General features: G+C 42.0%; 1 protein-coding gene across 7 annotated transcripts in view; it reads right to left on the bottom strand.

Moving 5' to 3' along the window:
• Positions 1–993: 993 nt before the first annotated feature.
• The window catches only part of pard3bb (par-3 family cell polarity regulator beta b), a 275,337-nt gene continuing 248,632 nt past the window's right edge, over positions 994–27,698 (bottom strand). For 3 of the 7 annotated variants that reach the window (XM_075478941.1, XM_075478943.1, XM_075478948.1), the window contains 4 exons: positions 24,101–24,177; positions 2,485–2,667; positions 1,797–1,907; positions 994–1,660 (listed from right to left, as the gene is read on the bottom strand). In XM_075478941.1, coding sequence (XP_075335056.1) covers positions 1,648–1,660; positions 1,797–1,907; positions 2,485–2,667; positions 24,101–24,177 — 384 coding nt within the window. In that variant the 3' untranslated portion in view covers positions 994–1,647. Of the gene's footprint in view, positions 1,661–1,763; positions 1,908–2,484; positions 2,668–23,312; positions 23,984–24,100; positions 24,178–27,698 lie in introns of those variants that run through there. The other 4 variants (XM_075478942.1, XM_075478945.1, XM_075478944.1 and 1 more) reach the window with 4 other exon arrangements.

The raw sequence follows: 27,698 nt of genomic DNA, 5'->3' as shown, positions 1-27,698 counted from the left end.
AGAACTAGAGTCATTCATAAGTACTCCAAAACAAGATTTGTTTGGTATCAGACTGCATCTAATCCAGTACCGAGAATGTGTTAAAACTACCGTCTACTAACAGAAATATTAGGATGAAATAAATCAGAGAAACTAACAGCAAATCATTAAACAGACAGGTCATTCAGACAGCGCTTTAGAGTGATGTGTAAAGGTTTCCATCATCTGTGGAGACTGGTGTAGTGGTGTTCTCCCTGTCTGGAAAAATAGCTTAAAATGAGCAAGTGATTTAATAAATTCAGACGGCAACCCAGCTACAAGTTTTTTTGTTCTTAGTTTAGTTCTCCAGATACAGCATAAAATGTCATCATGACAAAAGTTTATTTTTATCTGGACTAAGCAGCTATTATTAATAGAGCAGAGATCATCTTTGCTCCAATGAATCTGAAACCCAGTTTGAAATACTTGACCACTTTCATCATATTTTCAGCTGATTCAGAGAATCAAATCCCTGCAGTTCCCGTTTTGTTCACGAACGAACTGCTTCACACGTTTGCTTTTATTATAATTATTTGTGGTAAAGTCAACAAAGCTAACGCTAGCGTGTCGGGCTGCCCCAGCGGAAACGTCTCCTGCTCTGCCGGCAGTTCACTGATGTTTAAAAAAAGACTGGTGGAGGATGTCCCACACAGTGTTAGCTGTGCTGCACTTCATCACACCTACAGGTTACACTGCCCCCCCTTTCATGCACACACACCTGATCAATACGAAGTCATGCACAGGACGAACGGCTGCTGAGTCTATTCTTTTTTAAAAAGGAATGTTTAAACAAACGCACTGAAACAAAACTGGGGTATTACCGTAATGATCATAATACAAATGTGGCAGATGACTACTCGATGGAAGTGTGTTCAGTCAGCATCAGAATGAACATGAGGGGGACAACGGCTGACAGGGATGAGTCTGAGTGACAGAAAATGTAGGTATTCTGTCAAATCTAATGTAATCACATTCATCCATCCATTTTTTAATCCAATTTAGGCTGAACCTTCCCAGCTGCCATCCGGCAGAGGGCACGGTACAACCCAGACAGGTCGCCAGTCCTAATGTAATTACAAGCTAAAGATAACTTTACATACCAATGAAAATGAGCCGGACGTAAGACCTGCAGCTCTCGCAGCCCTGTCACATGTCACTAGTTGCTGTGTTTGTTGACATTATTTTTCTGGTCTTGTTGGAGTAGCATTAGTGAAACCAGCTGGAAGAATATGGGAGACTGCAAAGCTGTAAGTGAGCCTGCACAGCCTGGACCTTTGTGGCTCAGAGTAATGAGAGTAATCAGAGTGGAGGGAAAAGTGTCAAATTCAAAGCAATCTGAACGACATGACATGCATGAGGCCTGCCACTCTATGATGAAGCTTCTTTACCTGACCACATACTGGAACACAACACAGACAGTGCGTAGTGATAATAGTGGTGATTCTTTTTCACTGGCAGCAGAGGAGCTGCACCACGTGAAGCTGTTAGTATTTTGCTTGTTTTCATCTCTGGACCTGATGAGTCCACACAGCTGCAGTCATGGCATTCTTCAGTCTTGGATTGTTTGGTGTTGCTGCTGCTGTCTTCCTCCCTCCCCAGGATACGGTGGTCATATTGGTCTTAACCAGACTACATCTGGGGCCTGGAACCAATCAAACATGTTCAGATTTACAGAGGTGCCCGTCCAGCTACTGAATTCTTCCAGCAGTGCTGCAATGATTTGTAAAACAGAAATAATAATTTACCTGAAAGTGTCTTCATCCACAAATGACTCCTACCTGTAACCTCCACCCACAGTTCCACGTGCCATCGTGTCGTACCGTGCTGCACGGAGTGGAGGGGTAGGAGATGGGGGCACGTCCTGCCGCAAGGGCCCTCTCTGCTGGGGGCTATGGGCAGAAAACAAGGCCTGTTTAAGTACAAGTACAAAAGCTAGGGATGGACAGGTGTGCATTTCACACTGCGTTAATAACAAGGAGAGGCACAACTCATAGAGATTGACCATTTAAATCTTTTTGCTTTGCTTCAGACTTTTTTCCCTTTATGCACAAGTTTAACTCATCTCAAACTATAAAAGTGCATCAGAGAAATGCTCCACAGAGAGTTTGTTTGGCTGCATCTGGGTCAAAGATGGAACCACAGAGGATTTCTGTGGCTGTATCATGTGTTGTGTTCACTGACCAAAAGCAAAAGAAAACCAAACAAAGCAGACAAAGAAACAAACAAAAAGAAAAACATTAAAGTTCTAACCAAATAACAAATAAATGAACAAATATTAAAAAAAACATTAAAAAAACCCCACATAACCTCTGATAAGTAACTGATCATCAGTGTCTCCCTAATTAATTCTACACGATTGAGAAAGGACTTATTTACCACCGGCTGTGAATGGGACTCACGCTACAGGACGGCATCTTGATGTTGCATTAAGCCGCAGAAAATGAAGCAGCTTCCTTCCATACGTACCTGGGGTGGGGGTAGTATCCAGGGTCGAGGGCTCGAGGGTCTCCTGGCCGTGGGTATGGCTGGCCAGGTGGATAGCTGGGGTAAGCGGGGCCAGGCTGAGGATACCCCTGGACCTGGGGAGGTCCTGGGTAATGACCTGACCACGGCTGCACCGGGTACTCTGCTGGATCCAGCGGACCCCGTCTGGAAGATCATTGCACATTTTTTTAAATTAAGAACTTTTAAACACACACACACACACACATACACACACACACACATATATATATATATACATATATATATGTATAGACATATGAATCAAAACAAGAACTGAATTGTGTTTCAAACAAACAAAACAACAACATCTGCATGTCAGTGAGGGCTTACACACAGCCAACCCCCCAGGTACACAGCCAAAGTTCCCTGATCTGTCCTGACGCAGCCTGTGCTGATAGAACAACGTTGTGGTGAAAGGAAAGAGAGCTGTGATCAGTTGTTATCATTTTCAAATACTCCAACCTGAAAAAATGAAATGAAACTCCAGCAAAATAAACATGCGAAGAATAAAAATGACATTGTTATGAGAGGCAATCAAATGAACAAACATGATTGACCTGCATGCCTCCACAACATAGATGCAACCCTCTGCCTGAAATCACTTCCAATAAAACAAATAATCAACCTCCTGCTGGCACCATGAACACATTAGGCTTTTCAGAGATCTGAACATGTCAAAGCAGAAAATGTTAACATGTTGACAATGTTGTTGTAAATCCGCTGACTATAAGCCTGAAGTATTGATGAAAACCTGCAGGAGACGTTTGGTCGGGACAGGACAGAGTGGCACAGAGAGAGAGTCCAGCCAACAGCTCGTCCCAGCCAAAGATCACATAGCAACAGAATATAAGTGACATGTGACAGTTTTAAGTGGGCTCAGTTAACTCAGGCACAGCCACATACACGCAGCTGAGGCACTCCGGTCCACTCCTGTTAATAGATATCAATGTCTTGTGCCCAGTGGAAAGCAAGTACACGAATGTGTTGTCCACATAGCAAACTTTATGAGGTATTACATTTTATCTCTCCGTCTTTCTGTCTCTTCATTTGTCTCATTCGTTCTTCTCCTTTCTTCATTTTACATGTTGCATCAGCCTTGTTTGTTCTTGTTTGTCTGTGTAGATGCATGTAAGATGAAAAAAATAACAAAATAATCAAACTTTGTATTCAGATATCTTAAAATCATGCGTGCTGAGGCATGCAGCTGTGCTATATGTAATCATTTTCATCATGACAGAACGGGAGTGGCTCCACAGCCTCTAACCAAGCAGAAAACTCATCTGCTAATAATGCCTGCAAATAATGTTAATGTGGACATGAGACGGGTGAAATCTAACAGATTTTTACATAAAACGTGTACAGTTCAGCACACAGAGCCGCGTGCACACACACACACACAGAGTGCTGGTGGTCTCCATGCTGACGCCTGCATGTATCAATCTGGGTGGTCAGCAGTGGAAACTGTCAAACTAACTACATACCCATCATGTTTGGCATGTCTGCCTCTGCCCCTCCTGGCTCCATGTCCACTGTTAGCATGTTTCTGCATGTATGAGCATGCACACACACATTACACTGCACTATGTCAACTCATCTGTCAGCCGATCTGTCACCTGTCTTCTAGTTCGGACATATTCTGCTCTACTTATTGCAAGTCACTTAGGGCAAGCGTATCAGCTGTGTGTCTCAAATGTCTCTCTTCTTGCTATCTGCTGCCGTTTTGTCTGCTCTTCTGCTGGAAAGACCACCGACATGACAGTTTGCCATCTTCTGTCTGTCCATGTGTCTGCCCGATTCTCCGTCTCCTGCTTTCTCTGTGTTTTATGATGACAGGTCTGCCTGTGTACCTGCGCTCATATTGGTCAGTCAGTCTGTCATTTAGCCTCTGTGGAATGGTGAAGCAAAGAAAAGGAAAAGCAAAGAGACGGGCAAAGTATGAGGGTGATGAAAAGAAGTGAGGAAAAAAAGTGAGCTGTATGCAGAAAAAAATGCATATTTTTCATGATTTACACACAGGATTTACACTGATGCTTTTATTTTCACAAAAATGTTTTAATTTGGAGCGTGTGCAGTGTGCCACATGCCCATTTGAGTTTTATTGAGTGGATACTCTATATGCAGGAGGGATTTGATCCCAATCACATAACCTGGCTGTTTTAGCCCAGTTTGGAAGAGCTTCATTTTGTATGATTTCAGTTAGACTAACAAGACTAAGATGATCCTTTATGTGTTGTTGACTGGTATGTACACATGCGTACTGTAATAAGGAACTGTTGTGTGGACTCTCATCAGAGAGGCTGATCGGGACATGTGCAACACTTTTGGTGCTGCAACATTTCAGGGCTGATCAATAGAGATTTTGAAGGTAATTCATGCTATGTTGAGACAGGAGGACCATCATGTCACCTATTGTTCCCTTCTTAGCTTTGGTTTAGCTGGGAAATTAGTTTTAAAAAAAGAATACAATTAAATAAATCAGAACTTATGGGTGTTAAACAGGATTATTTTTATAGTTTCCTACTTTTGGCCACGTTCCTCTTTTTCCTGGCATTTTATAGACTGAAACATTCATTGATTAAATCAATGAAACATTTGACAGCCTGAAAATGAAAACAATCACTGCGGCCTTAGATTGTTTTGAGAGTTTCCACATTGGGAATGATGTAGAAATCCAGTGGTAATCTTTTGAGAATCCACTGTAAATCCGGTGGCAAGTTAGGAATTCTCCCTCCAGGAACCCGGTCAGCGCTGCACAGCAGCTGGGGATTATGGAGTAATGTGGATGGAACCCATTATTGGCATGCACACGCACACACGGACAAGCATATAGTATGAGAACCAAAACAATTATGTGGACACGCAGACTGAGATAACGTTTTTCAAACACACACTCACACACTGTTAGCTACTAATCACCCCCTCTCAAACTCCACATACTCTGGAGGAGGCAAATTGGAACACAGCTGGAGGGGAGTTTAGACCAAATGAGCAGGCTGGTGGTCTGCTGGAGTATGTGCGCCCATATGTGTGTATGGGAGAGAGATGGAGAGGAAGACAGAATGAGAGAAACAGATGTAACGATTGAGAACAGCTTCCTGGCACATGCAACAAGTAGTTGAACATAATTGAGAGAGTCATCGACCAAAAAGACAAATTGAAAACATTCCAAGCAGAACAGAAAAGCCACTAAGGATAGTTTGAAGTGAAGTTCGACAACGCAATACCTGTTTAGGGATGACTTCCCTAATGCTGTTAGTTATAGAGATAATGCACTCGTAGATCAGGTCAGATATTTGAGAGGATAATTGGGGGGCATTTCTCTCTAGGTCTGACAGTAATTGAGAGTAATGTGAGCTGCTATAATTCCATGGTATTTAAAAGATTTCTGATGGATTTCAGGGGAAACAACGACTCGTTATATGTCCTCTGCACCTGCCCCTTTCTCTCAGAAACACACACTTTCGCTCACTCTTTCTAAAAGAGCTGCACACAGCTGCTACACTAGTGGAAACACACACCGACTCACACATGCACGCAGCCATCCTTCACCCCCGCCTATCTCACGGCAACAGGAACACCTTTACAAAGTGAGACAGGACACACAGATGTGACACGATGCATCCAAAAAACTCCTGAGAGTCACATCACAGATCGATCGTCTCAACTGTGAAGAACAGAGACAGTCAGCAGAACTTTAACATGAAGAGAGGAGAGCTCCAGATGAAGCATGGGAGGGAATGGAAGAAGAAAACAAAGGAGAATTATTTCATGGGGTGGAAGCAAAGAGAAGAAGTGGAAATAATTCAGTTATTTCTTTAGGTCTTCGCAGTTCAATCCTGTGTTGATATCCTCTTAAGAATAGTTTTAGATTTAGACTTGGGGAAATCTTTCATGTTGTCAAACTGCATTCAACAGTGTCAGATTCTCTGCCAACGAGTCACAATATTTTGACAGTCTGGTAAAAAAAGTAGATTAATCATTGAAATTGTTCCACAACTGCGGTTGTAATGTCATTTCATGAGCTCCAGTGAAAATGGAGCTGCAGCAGTATAATGTCTCTGAAGGGAAACCAACTCCATCTTTGCTTCATCTTCATAATGTGATACTTCATTATGAAGCTTTAATCACAGAGAGACACAGTGCAAACAACGAGGCAATAAAAGCTTAAGTGGAAAATAATGAAGAGTGGTGAAATATGTTATCATCTATCTAAAGAAGTGTAGGAAGTGTTTGTGTGAGGACTGTGCTGGAACAGAAACTCCCACGCAGGGAGAGGTTTTAGTTTAGTTTGTGCATCTCCACACAGCAAGTTGGAGCAGAAAGTTAGTCACCAGAGGGAGGAGAGGGTAGACCCTGAGAAGAGGACCTTGTTAGTCATCTTTTTCTTCTTCTTCTAAATTCAATATAAAAAGAAGTAGAAAGTTAAAGAGTATGCCTCCTTAAAAATCCTAAGGTTTTCACCTCAGGACGTACAGTAATAATAATAGAAGAAATCATGTGGTCCTTACCAGCTCATAAAATTAGATAAATGAACCTCAGATGAACAACATGTGAAGATTTAACAAATAACCAATAACTAAGTCCATCCTTATTTCTTCCACAGGAATTAAGAGGGTGCTGATCAAATGCACTTCATTACCTGACTGAAGTACAGCATAACATGTAGGGACATAAGCCCCAACATTGACTTTACCCCCCAGTGAAACATTTATTAAATCAAAGGGAAGATTCCTCTGCTCCACCTTCACAACTTTATAAGTAATTATCTGATTGGGAGGCTTTGTTTGTGTGTCCAGCCCCTTTTTTCTCGTTTTCATTGGAGGGAGATCCATCATCCTCTTTTTTACGCAGTAGATTATCGGTGTCCCAGAACATGAACTAATACATTTAAGTTTGTGATAGTATTGCAATGTTGAGCTGAGGCTGAGCTGCAAATGAATGCACCAGCAGGCATGGGTAGAGGGAAGCTCAGGTCTTACTGAATATCACGTGGACACAAAGATAATGGCTTCAACATCTGTACATTAAATATTAAGAAAATCATAAGAGCTAATTAACTTATTTTAATCTACAACACTAGGCTGAGTATGCGTGAGGGCCGGCGGCTCTTTTTAAACAGTTCCCATGAGGACTGGGCATTAAAAACCATTTCTCCTTCTCAGGTAACTCATCATACGCTGTGTGTCATTTTTCTGTATAAACTGAGCAACACTTGTATGATACATATGAGGTATAACACAACAACGACAGCTTCTTGTTACATGTTTAGTCACATGTGGGGGACACTTTTTTTTATTAAAGAGCTGGGATGAAACTGAACTCCAGCCCCCAAAACAGTGCTGCTCAATAGCACAAGATGGACATATGACCTTAGAAGACTTATTTGGTTTTCACAGAAGTAGAAGTACTTGTAGAAGTGAAACACAAATGAACTTCTTATCTTAGCTCAGGATAAAGTTCTACTTAGCAAATAGTACTGAAAAATAAAATTCTTTGTGTAGCTCTCTGTAAATGTTGGAGCCTGTCTGCTCGTCTCTTTTGTTACAGAAAAAGAAGTGACACACTTCACATCTGGAAAACCTCACGTCTGAATCCTCCTCTGATTGGCACGCACACATGGAGTTCCTAAATGTGATGGATGGATTAGATGTCCAGTGGACTTGCCAAAAGTTAAACTGTCTTGCCAGATCATGTTGGATAAGTAAAAAGAACTCCGCCTAACGTCTTTAACTTTACTTTAAATGTTAAACAAGGTCAGGGGGTGAACATTTGGGATAGTAGAGACTCAAAAACTATAAATCTTTTGATGAACTTTAGAAAATTTGTTTTAGGCACTGCTTCAAAATTCAGTTATTTGACTGTAGGGCAATCCTGAGATTTATTCATGAGATTCTGCCATTACTCCATGTACAAGCACAATGTTGCCAACATGTAAATGTAGTGCTGCGTGTGCCATGAATAAAGAAGAGTGCATGTCTATATGAAGCTCACATGAAGAGCTTAGAGCTGAAGAAGTAGTCTCTGTTTGACTCAGTGAGACTAACTAGGAGGGCTGTGTGCGAACACTGCACTTGTGCAGCTGATGGCATCTGGAACAGTACTAACTGTGAGAATTAAACAAACAAATACTTTTTCAAGAGCAGAGCCAAGCCACTAAGGGTGACACCTGAGGAACCAGGGAGAGGTTTTCCTGTTTTATTAAGAGAAGCTGAAAAAGGCATTAAGCTGTTTTCCTACTCCTGCTTAAGTGGTTACATACTGTGTGACTGGGTGTATTTGTTTGTCAGAGATGGCATTCTGTTGGTTCAGCTGTCAATGTGGCTTGTGTTGGTTAATATGTGTGTTTCTGTGTGTGTGTGTGATTCCTATTGGCTTTTGACCTCTTGAAGTCCCATGGCACTCCATCAGTTCCCACAAAATGCTTAGAAGATGGGGTCAAAGGCTAAGCAAGGGTATTATCAGCCAGGATTAGAAGGCAGACCAAATACATAGACAAAACATTGAAATGTTCAACACACTTTGCTAAAGCTAACAACCACTTGGTCAAGGATTGGGTCACAGACAATTAGAAAAACTTCAGTGGAATCCAAGATACCTTCAGGTTTTACTTATGTGGATGTCACTGATGTGGGTTAAAAAAACACTGTGAGCAGGGTCTTGCTTTATATTAGAATAACATGATCCGGCTCAACATGTTAACAAATGTTTTACCCCTGAAGATGGATTCAGTCATTCTAATTCATTATATATCTATGAGATTAATCAAATACAATATACCTGTACTGTGTGAGATTGGTGTTCTTGCACAGGCACTGTGGGAATGACAGCCCCGCACTATCTGTGGGATGAATTCAGACTTTTCTAAACATTGTTTTGTACATGAAATGTGCTATACAAATAAAATTGACAAATCTACACTCCTCTGTTCAGTCACTGCTTTGTAAAACACAGTTCATCTAACTCACACATTGCCCTTACACTGAACAACCAGGATTTAAGAACCAAGAAAAAGAGGATGACATAGAAGGAATTTTAGTTTGGATGAGGAGATATATACAAACATAAGTACTCAGATACGCCATTCTGGAGAAAAATATCTGTAACTAAATGGTAAATGGACTGTACTTTTAACACTACATGCCACATTCTACCATTCACTCACACACTCATACAGCACAGCTACACAGTGCTTCCTACTACATTCACACACATGCATGATGGATGCATCAGTAGGCAACGAGGGGTTCAGTGTCTTGATGCTTTGACAAGTGAAGCCGTAGTCCAAGCACTGACCTTCGGATTGGGATTGGTGGGCGACTGCTCTTCCTCCTGAGCTACACCTAGAAATGCCTACCTGAATTAACACAAGATGTTTAAATCTATACACATCTGTTTTGTTTTAGAACAAAAATCATCTGGGATAGTCTTGCACATGATATCAGAACATCCAATATAACATTCCAATAGGAATCATTTGACATTAAAACTCCAGTCATATAAATAAAGGAGGAACATTATTTTCATAAACTGTTGTCCCTCTGATATGCTATCACAATTGGCTCAAAGTGTTATAAAAATGAATAAAATGAAAACATCAGGGAGCAGGATGGAGCAGCTAAATCTAATCCCTGTAGTGACTAAAAGGTACCCATGCAGTTGAAAGTGTAACACTCTTCTAAAACCTGTAGCTCCATATGTCTCAGCACAGCGATTTAGCTAACAATACTAATGATGCCCCTTGCCTTAAAAAGTTGAACTATGTTCCTGCATGTTAACTACAGATTGCAGCTGTTGTTGATTGTATTATGCTCTACTGCAGTGCAACGTGGACAAAACACTCCTGTAAAGGATGGGAACTAAATGGAGGCAACAGGTCCAGCAGGGAAACCCAGATATCCCTCTCCCTAGCGACACTCTCCAACTTCTCATTTTGGTATTCCAAGACAATCCCAGGCCAGAAGGGATGAATAATCCCTCCAGGGTTTTCAGGGTCTAGTAAAATAAATAGGCCTTCCGACTTGGCGCCATCATTACTTCCAACCAAGCCGCAATTTGTCTGTCCATCTCTTGCTCCAACTCGCCATCATTCGTGAACATGACCCAGAGATACTTAAACTCCTCCACCTGAGGCAGAGGATCATTTCCGACATGGAGAGAACACTCCACCTTCTTCCCATTGAGAACTATGGTTTCAGATTTGGAAGAGCTGACTTTCATCCCAGCTGCTTCACACAGCTGTGAACCACTCCAGTGCAGCTGAAGGTCAACAGAACCACATCATCTGCAAAAAGCAGAGCTGTAACCCTGAGGTGCACAAACCAGACGCCCTCCTCTCCCTGACTGTACTTTGAGATTCTGTCCATGAAACTGATGAGGGGCAGCCTCAACTCTTACACAACTCTTACTTTGGTTACTTTCACTGTTTAAAAGTATTAGAATTAAAAGGATGACTAAATGCAAATACAAGCCCGAATATTGTGTACATTTCAGTCAACCGTTGTCTCTAAGGGAGATTGAAAGGTGAGTTAGGAGTGTTCATAAAATACCGTATACACCAGATACGGTTTCACCGGAAACTGCTCTGTAAAGAAGTCCATCCAACAGTTTACAAGCAAAGATCGGACCACTAAGGAGTGAAAACTTGATTTGTATTCTCAGGAAAAACATAAGAGAGAAGCCAGCTGAATCTAAAGTGGAAGAGAAATCAGCGTCGTCACCGACGACAGAGAAAGGTGGCCACTGTGCAAGACAGCAGAGGGGAAAGTGGATGAAGACAGCACTGAGGATAGGAACAGGGCACGCAGAGAGTAAGACTAAACCAGGGAAGGCATGAAACACACCAGATGACAAAAAGGCTGTGATGGTCAAGTAAATGATGGTAGAACACAAGAAGTAGACAATAAAGTGGCCAAAATGAGCCAGAAAAAAGAAGGCTTAGATCTGAAAACTCAAGGCAAAGAGAGAGTGGCTATACGTACAAGAGGTTTGGGACCTTTAGATGTCTTTGAAACTGATGAAATACATGAAAAAAACAACAATGAAGAATGAGAGGCAGAAGAAGATAAGTAACAGAGGAGGGGGTTCAGAAGAAGGAAAAAATGGAAAAAGAATGCAAAATGCAAGTGCTGCCCTCAAGAGAGCGAGCAAGCTGAAGGTCAGCATCTGCTGAGAATAATGGGCACTACTTTACAAGAGCACACATCTACACACACACACACACACGCACACGCACACACACACACACACACACACTTACACACACACACACACACACACACACACACACACACACTTGTTCCCATTTCAGTGAAACTAAACACCTTTCAGAGGCTCCTATCGCTCTTTGTCAATAAAGTTCTGTCGACTACGATTAATCCAGCAGTATATCATGCATGAATTACATATGAGTGAAGGAAGTTAACATGATTACATTCCCCTGTGTATGCAAGTGTTTGAGCACACAGATTTAGAAGTGCGCTGTGTGTCACTGTGAATGTGTGATGATGCATAATGCAAAGTGCTCATATTAAAGAACGCATACGAAGTCTTAAGAGAAATGGCGTGTTACCAGAATAAGAAGAGATGATGATAAAGGAGAGTAAATGAAAAGAGTAAGGTAATGCAGTGAGTACCAAAACTGAGAAGTATGAGAAAAAGCAACAGAAAAATGGTAAAAAAAAAACAAGGTGTCTGCAGTAGTCTGCAGTGTTCTGAAAGAAGAGGAAAATGAGATAGGAACAGGACGGAGGAGAAACCCATTAAGAGGAAAATGAGAGGAACTGAGGGACGAGGACATCCAGATGGTGGGAGACTGTTGCCTCGGAAACACAGAGAGGGCAGAACAATGGGGATTTGGAGTGGTTTTTGCATCACATCATAATACGGCCATGCCATTTGGAAACTGAGCAACAAAGCTAGAGCCAAAATGAAAGAGGGGCTGACAATCTACAGCAGGCAGCTCATTCTGATCAACAAGTCAAATGCACAGAAAGACGAGTTGATGGATCATCGACCCACAGAACATGTTCTGTTCTAACCCGATGTGAATGCTCCTCAGATCTTTGGCTCATGTCAGTGCAACTTCATTCCCACTGCACTGTCCTTAACTGTTACACCTGAACACAACCCTACCTTAGAGAGTCACATTATTCTACTTTGTTACGAACATTAATCCTGATACTGTGTTACGAGCCTAAGATAACACACACTGATTTTTCTAGCTCTCACTGAACTATCTAAATTCTCCCAATGGAAAAATGTTGGAGCGATCAATAAAAACACGAGTATATCAAAACAACAAAATCCTAATTTTCAGAAAAAAAAGATTTATGTATAAAGTTTCAGCTATTAAATCTTCACTGATACAGGCAAATTACTAACATATTTCAATTTCCTAAAACTGAACAAACTGAACAATCCAAGAAAAGCCTTACTTACTAAGGTCTTTCTAGCTTATAAAAGGTATATGTGGAGGAATAATACTTAATATAACTTTTAACAAACTTTCCACGATAACAAGCTTTAATGCCAGAGTAAATGTTAGTGTTATCTCATGCTCTTATCATGACAGTAATAAACAAAGCTCTAGATAAAACTGTGAGAACTGAGATGCAATCCATAAGCTTTTTAAAATGTACCTGTAGAAAAGCCATAAAGACCAGTTGATCACTATGGCAGCAAACTGCCTGATTGAGCCGTGTCCATCTACACAAGCTGAAACAGATCAAACTAAAGATGACATTTAGCTATGGTAAGATCATACACAACCACTTAGGGTATGCATAGGTACTAGAGTGGGTGACTTCCTGAAATATAAAATAAAAACCCCACATCCCATTAAAACACGCGTCATTATTTCACATCTTGAGCCAATAAGGTTCTCCTCGGTAAAATTGAATAGCTTCAAGCTGGGGAGATTTTACTCCTTTAGTGCAGGACTAAAGGATACAAATCACTGACACAAAATGGTGATCCCTCAAAAGGGCCTAATCTGGAACATGAAAAGGAGTTTGGAAATGGTAGTTGTGAGTGCCAGATAGAATCAGACGGCAGTGTGGTCATGGATTCATATGAAAGTGAAACGGCTGACAGGAAAATGGTCAACATATTCTCAGTGTATATGAAAAGTTCTGCTTTGCACCACCACTGTGCGACCTACCACTGACAGTGAGAGAAAAGAAAGTGGAATTACAACAGTAATAGTGAATCCAGGAACATAAATGTGCACATCTATGCACCAGCTTCACCTCTACTCCCACCACTTTACTGGAATGTTGCAGTCATTTGAGCTCGTTCATGTTTTAACTGATTCATAAATGACATCAACCACTCATGGTGCTTTCTGTTTTTTAATAAAATGATTCGATATGAGACACTAACAATGTTGCATGTGATTGTTTAACATCATGGAGAATCGGTGCACAAACATTTCTAACAATCTAACTATCCACAATAACTCTGAAACAAGTAAGTGTCTCAGCAGCTAGGAAACAACAGATGGTCATTACAGTACAGCCAGATGTTGACGTTTCACAGCTGCAACTGTTGAAATGGAAGAAGTGCAGTCCATCCTCTTGGTCTATAGACAGAAGTAAGCATCATAATGCATGAATGTATGCATTTATGACACATTAATTAACTAATACACACAAACAACTTGCTAGAAAAAGACCATTTTAAAAAGGAGTTGAAGATTGTCAACTAAGTGCAAGAGACCTTTTCACATTTTATGGCCTGTATCTGCAATGAAATATGTTAGATGTCCATTACTAGCTATTCAAATGAAGCTCCACCATGTGAGAGTTATGGAACAATCGAGAATGTGTGTACATTTTCCAACTATGTAATGCTTCATTCCATAAGAGCAGAATATCACTTACCATCATTTCAACTCCAGAACAACCTAAAACCTGTTCTACTTTTACGTGTAGTTTCCTCCCTCACCCCAGGGTCCACGCATAAGAAAGCACATCACACCTGCTGATTCTGCAACACATTATGGGTCGTAACCCAACCTTTTAGAGTCCACGATCAAGATCAAAGCTTCAGCCTAAATGTAGACATGAAGAGGTTGCTAAATGACTACATGAGCTTGAAGTGGAAGCAAGGGCTGTTGCTTTATATGTTTGCTGTGTTGCTACAAAGATGGAGAAAGACTAGCAAGCAAAGTCAACCTAAGAGAACACTCATGACATCAAATGATCAGAGACACCATTTTGGATTTGACACCATAATTCGTATAATAACATACGAATGTGGCTTGTTGACTTTGTACAAAGCACTGACCCAAGTGAGGCAGCAGAGGCACCACATACAAGAGTCCACATCGGCACGTCAGCCACAGCACCACCCTCGTCAGAGTCTCTTAGAAATTATATTGTAGACAGGATGGTAAGACTTGTGTGCAAAGATATGCGGCCCATCTTGCTTTGGGAGGGGGATCTCAGGTGCTAATAATGGAACTGAGGCCATGATCAACTTGACAGTTATGTCCTGTGTAGTGAGGGGCTCAGAGGAAGCCACACAGCTTCAGCGGCCGACTGGATAAATTCAAGATCACACGGGAAGTGGATGTAGCTGTCGCCATGAAACAGTGTGTGTGTGTGTGCGTGTGTGTGTGTGTGTGTGTGTGTGTGTGTGTGTGTATTGGAAATAATATTCAAATACATCAGAAGAACTGAATAATTGCATGTTTATTTCAAATTAGTTTGGAATAATTGACAGCCCTACTGGCCATGTTTCTTCTTTAGGATTTTAAGATAGTTTAAGATTCGTGCGAGCTGTCACTTAACTGTGGAAGAACTTATTTGAAGACGCCATTTCCATTACTCATTACACATTTTAACTTTTATTTACTTTCTTTCCTATCATTGCACTTCAAAATGAACATTTAAAAATTCACAGACACTCATGAGAAGCAGGGTATTTCTTCAGATCCCCGGCACAACTAACAAACAAGCAGAGCTTCAATGAGTCCAGAGACACACAAAAAGCAACTGGACAATGGGGTGGATTGTGCGGCAGTTTTAAAGTGGTCTGGGAAACTCTCAGGCCTGGTTGGGAGGTCCTCTCAAGAGAGAAGAGGGAGAGACATTCCCATTTCATTTCTTTCCTCGGCAGAGTGAAATGATATTCAACAATGTCCTTTTCACCCCAAGTTCAGACGGAATGAAAATGAGAGGGCCAGAGAAGGAGAGAGGGAAAAGCTAAACTGAATGGCAGAAATTGGAGTGCCAGGAATAAAGAAACCCAAAAGAGGAGAGGGAGATGAGGACACAGCAAAACATCTGCTCTCTAATTACTTAACATCTAATTATCATTATAATGAGGAAGTGACAGCCTCCCCAGAAACCTGGACAACAATTCTGATTGGCTCTCTTAATCTAATAAAAGGATTAACAAAGACAAATCGGAAAGGGTGTTCGGCTAATCAGATTGGATTAGGGCTGGTTCTTTAACAACTGACCGCTGTTATCATTACATATCCATGGAGATCACCATAACATATTCATCAAGGTAAACTCAGTCTAGTTCAATGTGCCTAGAAACATCAGTGCCTAATAGATAAGATAAGATAAGATTTATTGCATACATGCAAAATTTTAACACAAAATTTTAACCCATCCAGGTTGGCACCTGTTGACACACTCATGCTCATGCGCAGGGTCACACACTCAAGGCAAGGCAAGGCAAGTTTATTTGTACAGCACAATTCAACTAGAAGGCGATTCAAAGTGCTTTACAGAGACATTAAAACAGTCGAAATAAAAAGCATGATTTAAATTTTAAACAAAAAAGAAAAAAATAAGAACAATAGATAAAATCTGATAAAATCAGTAGTTAAAATGTGATTAAGTTTTGAGCTTTATTCAAACGCAGCTGAAAATAGGTGTGTCTTCAACCTGGACTTAAACACACTGAGTGTTTCAGCTGATCTGAGGCTTTCTGGGAGTTTGTTCCAGACATGTGGAGCATAGAAGCTGAATCCAGCTTCTCCATGTCTGGTTCTGACTCTGGGAACTGATAAAAGACCGGATCCAGATGACCTGAGGGGTCTGGAAGGTTCATACTGGGTCAGGAGGTCACTGATGTATTCTGGTCCTAGACCATTCAGAGCTTTATAGAGCAGCATCAGAACTTTAAAGTCTATCCTCTGATGGACAGGCAGCCAGTGTAAAGGCTCTAGCATGGTTGCTGCGTCTGCTCGCGCGAGCGGTGTTGATGACGTCACGAGTTCGTGCCGGTAATATATAGTGGCACAAGTCATTGCGCCAGTAGTTGCAATTTTCTCCGTCACAGAGGTGGCGCTGCTACGTGAAGGTTACTGCTACACTACAACCACGAAAGTGGAGAAGAAAACAATGAAGAGCAGGAACACTGTCATTAATGATGCTGCTGCAGTATTCGGATAATTTAAATTTTTTAATTCAGTTAAAAGAGGTGATGGTCTGAAGCCCCCGGCATCAACAGAGTCTCTGCCCTCTTCTTAGCTTCACGGATCTGTCCCGTAGCTTCTTCCACACATTCTTACAGAACTCTCCCTCTTTCCCCAAAGTTCTGCCAATCTCTGTCCACCAGTTTTGGGAGTTTACGTGCTCCCTGTGCTGTTTCACTGCAGTTTCGTACAGCTGTCTGTACAAACGCACCTCCTCACTGAGCCTGGTCTCACAACGGTCCATCCGGTTTTTCGTTGGTGGCGCTGCCAAGTTACAAAAATCGACTGGTGCACGACAACGCGCTGCGCCGTCTTTTCAAGGCAAGCGCCATGCCTGATACGTCATTTTGACGTCACAGTCCGCCACCGCCGTGACAGACGCGTCAACCATGCTAGCGCCTTTAAGACCTCAGAGCTGGACTGATGTGGTCCACTTTTTTGGACTCAGTGAGGACTCGAGCAGCAGAGTTCTGAATAAGCTGCAGTTGTCTAACTGACTTTTTAGGTAGACCTGTAAAGATGCTGTTACAGTAATCAAGCCTACTAAAGATGAACGCATGGACTAGTTTTTCCAGGTCCTGCTGACACATCAGATCCTTTAACCTTGATATATTCTTAAGGTGAAAGTAGGCTGACTTTGTTACTGGCTTAATGTGTTTTTCCAAATTTAGGTCTGATTCAGATGTTCCTTCCATGGCCACAGGTGTATAAATTCCAGCACCTCGGCATGCAGACTGCTTCTACAAACATCTGTGAAAGAATGGCTCGCTCTCAGCAGCTCAGTGAATTCCAGCATGGTGCCGTGATAGGATGCCACCTGTGCAACGAGTTCAGTCGTGAAATGTCCTCGCTACTAAATATTCCACAGCGAGCTGTCAGTGGTATTATAACAAAGTGGTCGGCCAAAATGACAGAGCGGGGTCATAGGATGCTGAGCCGCATAGTGCGCAGAGGTCGCCAACTTTCTGCAGAGTCAATCGCTACAGACCTCCAAACTTCATGTGGCCTTCAGATTAGCTCAAGAACAGTGCGTAAAGAACTTCATGGACTGCATTGTGCCAAGTGTAAAGTTTGGTGGAGGGGGGATTATGGTGTGGGATTGTTTTTCAGGAGCTGGGCTTGGCCCCTTAGTTCCAGTGAAAGGAACTCTGAATGCTGCAGCATACCAAGAGATTTTGGACAATTTCATGCTCCCAGCTTTTGGGAGTCCTGACCTCAACCCGATAGAACACCTTTGGGATGAATTAGAGCAGAGACTGCGAGCCAGGCCTTCTTATCCAACATCAACATCTGCCGAAAAGCAGCAGGACCCGATGAGGTGTTGCCCTGGCTCCTCAGGACCTGCGCTGCTGAACTCGAGGAGCCGCTACAACGAGTCTTCAACCTGAGCCTACAACTCGGGAGAGTGCCCTCCCTCTGGAAGACCATCTTGCATAGTTCCGGTTCCAAAGAAGAACCGGCCCAGCGAGTTAAATGACTTCCGACCGGTGGCACTCACGTAACATCTGATGAAGACTCTACACTCTTCCTCAACCTTCTCAGGCCTCAGGTACAGCGCACTGAGGACCCCCTACAGTTTGCCTACCAGGCAGCGGTTGGTGTGGAGGATGCCATCCTCCAGCTGATGAAGCATCGATCTGAATCAGGTGTGATGGAGCAGGGAAACATCCAAAACCTGCAGGACGTCGGCCCTCAAGGACCGGATTTGGGTAGCCCTGTCCTACACCAAGCCCACTCGCATCTGGACCAGGGGAGCGGCACTGTCAGGATTCTCTTCCTGGACTTTTCAAGTGCCTTCAACACAATCCAGCCCCTTGCACTCCAGGAAAAACTGACCAGAATGCAAGTGGACCCCTGCCTAGTTGCTTGGATTTCCAGCTACCTCACCGACAGACCACAGTCCGTCAGGCTGAAGGACATCACGTCCGACACTGTGGTCAGCAGCACTGGAGCTCCACAGGGAACTGTACTGTCCCCCATCCTCTTCACTCTGTACACTGCAGACTTCTGCTACAACTCTGGATCGTGTCACATCCAGAAGTTTGTAGATGACACAGCCATCATGGGGTGTATCAGAGACGACGAAGAAGAGGAGTACAGGAGTTTGGTGAGGAACTTTGTTGTCTGGTGCCACATGAACAATCTGCAGCTCAACACCTCAAAGACTAAGGAACTGATCATCGACTTTGGGAGGGACAGACCCAGTCCTAGACCAGTTCTGTTAGGAACGGAGGAGGTTGTGAAAACCTATAAATATCTTGGGCTGTGGTTAGACAACAAGCTGGACTGGACGAGCAACACGAGGTACCTGTACAAGAAGGCCCAGAGCAGGATGTAATTCCTGAGGAGGTTGATATCTTTCAACATCTGCAAGAAGCTCTTTGGGATTTTTTTTACCAGTCTGTGGTCGCCAGCGTCCTGTTCTACGCTGTGGTGTGCTGGGGAGGGAGCACCTCAAAGGGATACTTCTCCAGGCTGGAGAAGCTGATCAGGCGGGCCGGCTCTGTGGTTGACACGAAGCTGGAGAACAATGCACAAACTCCTGGCTATACTGGGCAATGCCAGCCACCCTCTGCACACTGTCATCAGCAGCCAGAGAAGCCTGTTCAGCAAGAGGCTGCTTCTCCCCAAGTGCATGGACCAACAGACTGAGGAACTCCTATTATGTCTATTATGGATATTATATATGTCCCCTGTGCCACCAAACTGTTTAACTCCTCACTAGGGGGGAGGAGAGGTAACAGAAGGACAGAAGGACAGAGGGACTGTGGGACGGGTGGCAGTCAGTCAGTCTGTCTAACCAACAATGCAAAAACATGCAATAATCTCTGTGGTGTGCAATAATCTTACTTTAATCATTTTAATATTACTTTATACTTAAATTTATATATGTATTTATTATTTATTAGCATCATCATTATTACTATTTTCATTACTATTACTATTATATTATTATCATTATTAGATGGAGATTTCAATTTCCCTGAGGGAACCTCCCAAAGGGATTAATAAAGTCGTCCATCTATCTATCTATCTATCTATCTATCTATCTATCTATCTATCTATCTATCTATCTATCTATGGTCAATACTTTTGTTATCAAATGATATTTCTAATAACGTCTACTATTTGAGAAAATAATTTTTAACCTTACTGTGTTTAGGTCTATTTGCTTTTCAATATAATGACAAGAATGATATAAAAGAAAAGTGTCTCTGTGCATGTGTGTATCTGATACAGGTGAGAAACAAATCTGTGCTTGGGTAAGTAACGGGGCGCAACCTGCTAATGTTGACCATACAAAAACTGATAGCCATGCACTGATCTCAAAGATTGAAATACAAGTGCACGTGAACACACACACACAAACGCAGCTGCTGGCACTCTCATCATTATGGACATGCACGTGTGCAGTATGAATCCCAATCATTCTCAAACATTAGAAGCTTGTTTTAAAGTTTGAGCCCAAAATACTGCAGGGATCCATCATTCCTTGGTTTGCAGCTATGGTCTCAGATTTCCTCTCACAGAACAACCTCTCTTATCCAAAACCGCCAAGCCTCGAGGGTCTGTTTAACTCACCGTTTATACCATAAAGCAATCAATTCAATTCAACTGATTTAGCATTACACTAGTTCAGCAGAAGTCATCTCAAGGTACACGTTCAAGACAGATTTCTAACGACACAATGAGTCTCATAAGGGGTTACAACACGATCTGATACAACGTGCCAGCTGGCTGTCATGTCACTTCAGCATTCTTATCTGCGGTGTGAAAGCTATCAGTCATTAAAAGTTAAGTTGTCTTTCGAGAGCCAAAGAACTGTTTGGTCTGAAGGAGCCTTTTAATCCATTTAGACCAAACAATTAGTTGAAAACAGCTTCCTAAAACCAGAGTTTGTAGGAAAATGGAAACATTTAACTGTCTCTGAAGATGCCAAACCGTTGATTTTTGGATCCTTTTTTAAAACAAATGACTAAATGTAATCCTAAATGTATCTTTTGGTCAGCTTTAGCTCGTAAAATTGAAATTTTCTTCCTCACTTACTCAGCTTAAAACTAACTACTGCAAATGTCTTTTAATTCTAACAAATTCTACCTGGTAGACACATAGACACTCTCTCTCTCAACTGGGTCCTTTGCTGAGAGAAAGTGAAAGAAAATGAGAGAAGTATGGGAAAATAGCAGAAAACTTGAAAATGAGATGGGGTAAAGAGGGATTATGTGAAGAGGCAGAGAAGGCTCTCTGGGGATTTCATGTGAAAGGACACACGATGTTGTCCTATTTTCCTTCAGTCACAAGCAACATCTACACATCTTAACTTAAGAAAGAAAAACAGTGAATATTGAGCTCAGATCATGACAGTGATGTATCGGTACAGGATGTAAAGGCAATGAAGCGCTGAGTTAGTGGGTCGGACGTTGGTGATGGACAAAAATCAGATGAAGAATTCAAATGCATCAATATTGACCCTTAGACGACTGAAGTTTTTTATTCTTAATATTGCATGTTTACTTAGACAAAAATAACTTTTTTTTGGGGGGGTATTATAGTTGATTACTGAACAGTTTCATGTTGCTAAATATTCAATATACCCTGACAGGCTCGTACCTATTTCAAGCAGTGACATTTGCTGACAGTTTGTTTGGTAAAGTGTTCGTGCTTTAGGCAGGGAAACATCATCCACTGCTGGGTCATGTTTTAATTTTAGAGCCATCAAAATCTTGTCTCACAGCACGCACGCACGCACGCACACACACACACACACACACACACACACACACACACACACACACACACACACACACACACACACACACACACACACAATGTACTCAGTGCTCCAGTTAACTGATGCTAAGTCAAATGTACAGTACCTGATTAAGCAACCCTGCAGCTATTTCTGGACTCGGTTGGAAAAAATAGACACCCACACTTACATCTACACTTATGGAACAACTTGGAGCCGCCCATAAAAGCCTACAGGTATACAGACACTAGATACACACGGCCTGCCAGCTATTTCTGGTGCGGTGGCAAAATAATATGTTTTCATAAGGTCAAGAGCCTGGATGTGGTTTCAAAACACGATCTCCTTCTCTGCCTCTCTGGACGCTGAAATATCTCCTGAGTTAACTGACAGCAGTGCAGACAGATATGCAGAGAAAGACAAATAAAGACAGAGCGGGAAAGAAATCAGTGCCTTTCTTGTTTAAAACCTCAGAAAATGGAAGTATTTCTGATATAATGTGTCTACTTAGTAATGGCTTCTGCTCTCAGGCGGCTGTCTTCATCGTGGAAAAGGCTGAAGCAGAGAGAAATGCAATGCTTGCAGAAATATTTGGCATCTGCCATGTGAGACTTGGCAGCACAAGACACCGTATAAGACTGTTTACTGTTATCTCATCCACAAGGGGAAAGCAGTGCTCTGATTTAGAACTCAGACCAACTTCAAGCGTTTTCTCCTCTACGTAAATGATTTAGCATGTGTAACACAGAAAGGTCTCTGTTTGGGGCCAGATCTATTTGATAAAAGCAACTGAATTCATTCAATCAGTTCCTCGTCTTGATTTTTGAGTTTTATATCAAACTGTTACACGCTCTCATTACTATCATGTTGCTATGAGTAGGAACAGTGGCTTCCATGGAAAAACACCATATGGCACTTTTCAAACAACAATGTACATGTAAGACTGGCATTTATGCATCTTATTGAGTCTCAAAGTGGAAACAGAACCAATGTGTGCTGTATGTCAGTGTTTGCAAGTGTGTGTCCAATTTCCCAAGGCCTTTTAGATACCACAAGCAGACTATCATCACTGCTCTCGATCCCATCTGCCAAAATCATCAACCACACACCCACAGTGGCAGGCACGCACACACACAGGGACACAAACACACACAACAGAGGTGTAAAACGGCCATCCCTGACCAGTTTAACAGAGGTGGGAAACTGGCTGTAAACTTTATAATCTTCTAAACTTCTGTCATTCAGCTCAACTTACCAACTGGACAGACAAACAAACGCACAGCTGTGTCTGCCGAGGCGTTGGTGAGAACAAGTTGGTAACAACATTCTTTCCGATTAAGATTTCGTTTACATATGAGGTTACGATGAACTCATTTCAGACCAGTGAAGATAATGTTCAGATAAATCCTTGTCAGACAGCAAAGTCCAGAAAAAAGATCAACAATGACAAAAGAAAGGGTTGACAGGGTAAGATATCGCACATTACTAAGGGCAAAGAGAAGGAGAGGAGAGTCTGGGGGAGAGATGAGAGTGAAAGAGTCAAGAAAGACCACAGGCAGAGAAATTGGTCATCTTAGCTTATCTCAACTTGGTTTAATTCGCTGATGAAAAATTACACTTTTGACCAGGCATTCAGGGACAGAAAATATATCTAACCACATCAGAAAAACACATGAGAAATAAATGGAGAGAATATTTCAAGAATTGATTAAAATAGTCCGGCGGGTGTTATGTTCTTGTGTTGGCTAATGTTTGCAATACTTCATGCTGTCCAGCGAGGAAAACAACACAATGCACCGGGTAACAGGCTCGAGCATGGTGCGCAGAAACAGTGCGGTGCTTAGGTTTCCTTCATGTTGGTCAAATATTGCCAGAGCTGTGTCTTCTGCATCCTTATTGGCCTTTTCAGTCCTACTCTCAGAGAAGCTGAGAATATACATTTGAATGGACCAAAAAAGAAGTTTTTAACTTTTCTGAGATGTGTTGCTGCCCTATGAGCTGGTAAATTTCATGACATGGTAAAAATGTCCCACTTTCAACATCTCATGTTGTTCCTGTTCTATTTGTTATGAGATTGGCAACAGCCCAGAGATCAAGCATATAACCTTCTGACTATCTCAATCAGTAAGGCTTCAGTGGAAATGTCAATGGAAAGATGAATGTAAAGTAAAGTTTTGATGGGTCAAGGAGTTCGAGATCAGTTTCCAACCCTGCCTGAGTGCGTTTTCCCCAGGGGGAAGGTAAGGCGAGGCGAGTTCCTGGCTGAGAGGAGGCCTCTGAAGACAAAGATTTAATTAGAGGCAGAGAAGAAAATAAAAGAAAAGATAAAACAGGACCATAATACATGCATCAAAGCATTTTCTTTATTATAATGGAAGAAGAAAATTCAGTACCTTGGTAAGGAGGCATACTGACGCTCAACCTCTTCATACCGTGGCGTCATACGGAGATCTGTCCCTCTGCCCGGCATCTGATGAAGAAAAAAATGATAATAAGATGGTTATTCTGTGGGGTAGTAACACAGCTGAAATATCTCCCAAGAATAGCAGCCTAAATAATACACTAAATGTCTCACCCTTCAGTACTAGCAAACAGCAACACTGTGAGCTTAGGCGTGTGCAATGCATACCCATAAGCCCCTCGCTTTCTGTAGAAGTGTGTGTGGGTGTGTGCGTGTGTGTGTTTGTGATACAGGGGTAATTTAGGAATGACAAAGGCTAGCTATTAGGGATTTAGGCCTTCTGAGCTTTTTGGGGGTAGAAAGGTTCTCCATCCTAGATTAGGTTACTTCAAAACAGGATGGAGTTGTCTCACTGCGGCACAAACACACATGCACACACACAGTTTCACATGAACAGAGCTGCATCTCATCTCCATATTGAAAAAAAAAAGATTAAGCCAAGCTGCTGACAGTTCAATCTGTCCTGCTTCCTCATCTCACTGGTTCTCTCTTTAACCCTCACAACTCGTTTTCTCTTCTTCCTCCCATTCCCATTCCTCTCTCTTTCCTTCTCACAAACACACACACATACGCATGCAAACACAATCTCTCCTTCCCTCTGAGAGAATATCCCCGTCTATTCAGCGGGGAGATTCCAGCTGCCGTGGCACTTCCAAATAAAGCCGACTGAACCTCAAAGATCAACACGCTTTATCAACGCACACATGTACACACAAACACAGAAGCCAATTTTCTGGGAAGGCACACTGAAAATCGTGATTCTAATATGAAATAATAATGTGGCATTAGAATGAGATATGATCAGGGGATTGAGTCACTCTTCATCTAAGCTTATGTTTGAAAATAATGCTAATAATTCAAAGAAATGGGAAAACGGCTCATTAAATGTAGCCAACTACACTTTTGAAACAGTAAAATCATGCTTTTACAACTCACATGGGTTATTTTTTACTATCATGTATTAGAACTAGGGCTGGGCAACGATTAAAATTTTTAATCTAATTAATCACATGATTTCCCTGATTAATCACAATTAATCGCATTTGTACGCAAAATCCAAAAATTAATTCAAAAGTAGTGTATAGCTTTTAGCATTTAGTTTTATTTTAAATGTGCTACAATATGAATGAAAGTGCCATGACATTTGTTGTGCAAACACACTTTTAACATCAGCATCTTTCTGTAGTTTTTATGTAGAAGCCTCGCTCCACTGTACAAGAGGCTATAGTCCTCGCTGCAGCTGATACTCAGTTGGTTAGAGTCTTGCATCAGACAGTCCTGTGCTGCATGTCGTTCCCCCTCTCTCTGCCCCCTGCTTCCTGTCTCTCTGAACTTTCCTATCCACTAAAGGCACAAAAGCCCCAAAAAAAGATATAAAAAAAAAAAAAAAAAAAAAATGCGTTAATGCGCGATAAAATATTTATTAAATAACGGCGTTAAATAACTAACGAGTTAACTCGCCCAGCCCTAATTAGAACAGGACATTACTACATGTCATTTGCATGTCTGGAACCAAATCTTTTGTAAAAAGAAGGCATGACACTTTATTCCAATATAGTAAAAGAAAATGTGAAGGAGGCATTCAATCCAAGATGTAGAGTATGAGGAAAAAGTCTGTTTGGGTCCCAAGTGCTGGAGACAAAAGGCTGACGCTTTTAAACAAAGCTAAGCACTTCTTCTCTTTGTGATGTGCTGAGAATCAGATCTTTTTGCTCTCTTTCTCTGACTTTCCACATCCCAAGGAATGATGCCAGAAGGCATATAAAACAGATTTGCTGGCCCAGCTTTCTTCTGAACACCTGTCTTTATAGCTTTAATATCTCAGGTAGAGAAACAGCGGGATATTAAGAGGGAATAGAGAGGTGGAGCGAAAGAAAGAAAACGCATTAGATGGGGAAGAAAGGTGGAAAGAGAGATGGAGGGAATGAGGAGTAAATGAGTTAGAAAGAGCAGGTGAGGGAGATATAGAGAGGAGGAAGGATATTATGAAGTCACTGAGTAGTGGCAAAGAGAGAGAAAAGCGATGAGAGGTGACTTATAAAACAAGAGAGGGAATGAGGTGAAGACGAGGGCGACAGAGTGGGGAGGTGAAAGGGATATTAACCACACGATTTAAACATGATGTTAAAAGTGGGAGGTGGAGATGAGAGAATGGATGACAGCATCATGAGGTGGCGACCGAGAGCTGAGAAAACCACTAAAGGGGTGGAGGAGAAAGCATAGAGTCAAGAGATACAGAACAGTCAACAGCTTTGATGGAAAATTCTGCCAGAGACACCGTCTGTATATCCTGTCTTTTTTCTATTGTCAACAATTCTCAGAAAAGTTTCCATTGATCAGGTTTATTGACTCAATTAAAGGTGATAGAGATGGTTGAATGGGGCATTAATCCTTGTTCTGTGATGTGATATGTAGCCCAAAAAAAATTAGTTGGGTCTGTAATGGCTCAGAACCTCCCTAAAAGGCTCTCTGAAACAGCTATGTTACTATGCTGGGTTTAGAATGCGTCTTTTTCCCTTATTGGCGTCGTTTCAGAGCTTATCTGGCAACCTCATTATGAAATGCAGGTAGGTGTTGGCGCTATTCGGTTGCCGTTGCTTGATTGGCTGCCCTTGCTCTCACTGAAAACAGAGCTATAGAGTAATACACTGACTGAAAAGAAAGCTCATCAGAATCAGAATTCGTTTTAATGCCATTGTTGGAATTTGCTGCGGCGTAAGGTGCAAACATGTAACATAGGATATAAAAAATAAAGAATAAAAATATATGAATATAAAATGTACAAGGTGTGTACAACAATACACAGTATCCAATATACAGAGCAACAACAGTGCAGCTTCATTAGTGCAATTTTAATTATGGTAAAGTGACTGGGGCAGGTTATGAGGTGATTATGAAGTGTTCATAAGTCCAACTGCAAGGGGGAAAAAACTGTTTTTGTGACGGGAGGTTCTGGTCCGAATGGACCGAAGCCTCCTGCCCGAGGGGAGTGGTGCAAATAGAGAAGGGTCAGCTGTGATCCGACCTGCTCGCCCCATAGTCCTGGAGATGTGCAGGTCATGGATAGATGCAGCCGATCACCTTCTCAGCGGAGCGCACAGCTCGCTGCAGTCTGTCTGTCCCTGTCGGAACTGACCATATACTGAGCAAAATTCCGACTGAAGCCTGCTCGGAATCGTGCAAGCTTTGTGAAACTGTACTCCGTGAAATGCGCAGCGCAAAGGAAAAGTCGGCGGTCGTATGTACTGGAGATGCTGTTAAAAATAAATAAAAGCCATTGATCGCGAACATTGCTTTCCAGGGGAAGAATATGTAACGATCGTAGTCCGCTATCACAGCCTTGGAAGGCACACCTGTTCCTGTTTCTCGCCGAAGGGGCGTGTCTGAAACGGGGTGGCTGTGGATTTGAGTGTGGGGGGGGGGGGCGATTGCTGAAAAAGTGACATCACTTTTTCACAAAAACGGATTGGCACTTTTTCTGGGGGATATTCAAAAAAGGGGAGTACTTGAAACAGAGGTTCTGACACTTG

The sequence above is a fragment of the Odontesthes bonariensis genome, chromosome 12, assembly GCF_027942865.1.
Source record: "Odontesthes bonariensis isolate fOdoBon6 chromosome 12, fOdoBon6.hap1, whole genome shotgun sequence".
NCBI lineage: Eukaryota > Metazoa > Chordata > Actinopteri > Atheriniformes > Atherinopsidae > Odontesthes > Odontesthes bonariensis.
This window is presented reverse-complemented; position numbering and strand designations above follow the sequence as displayed.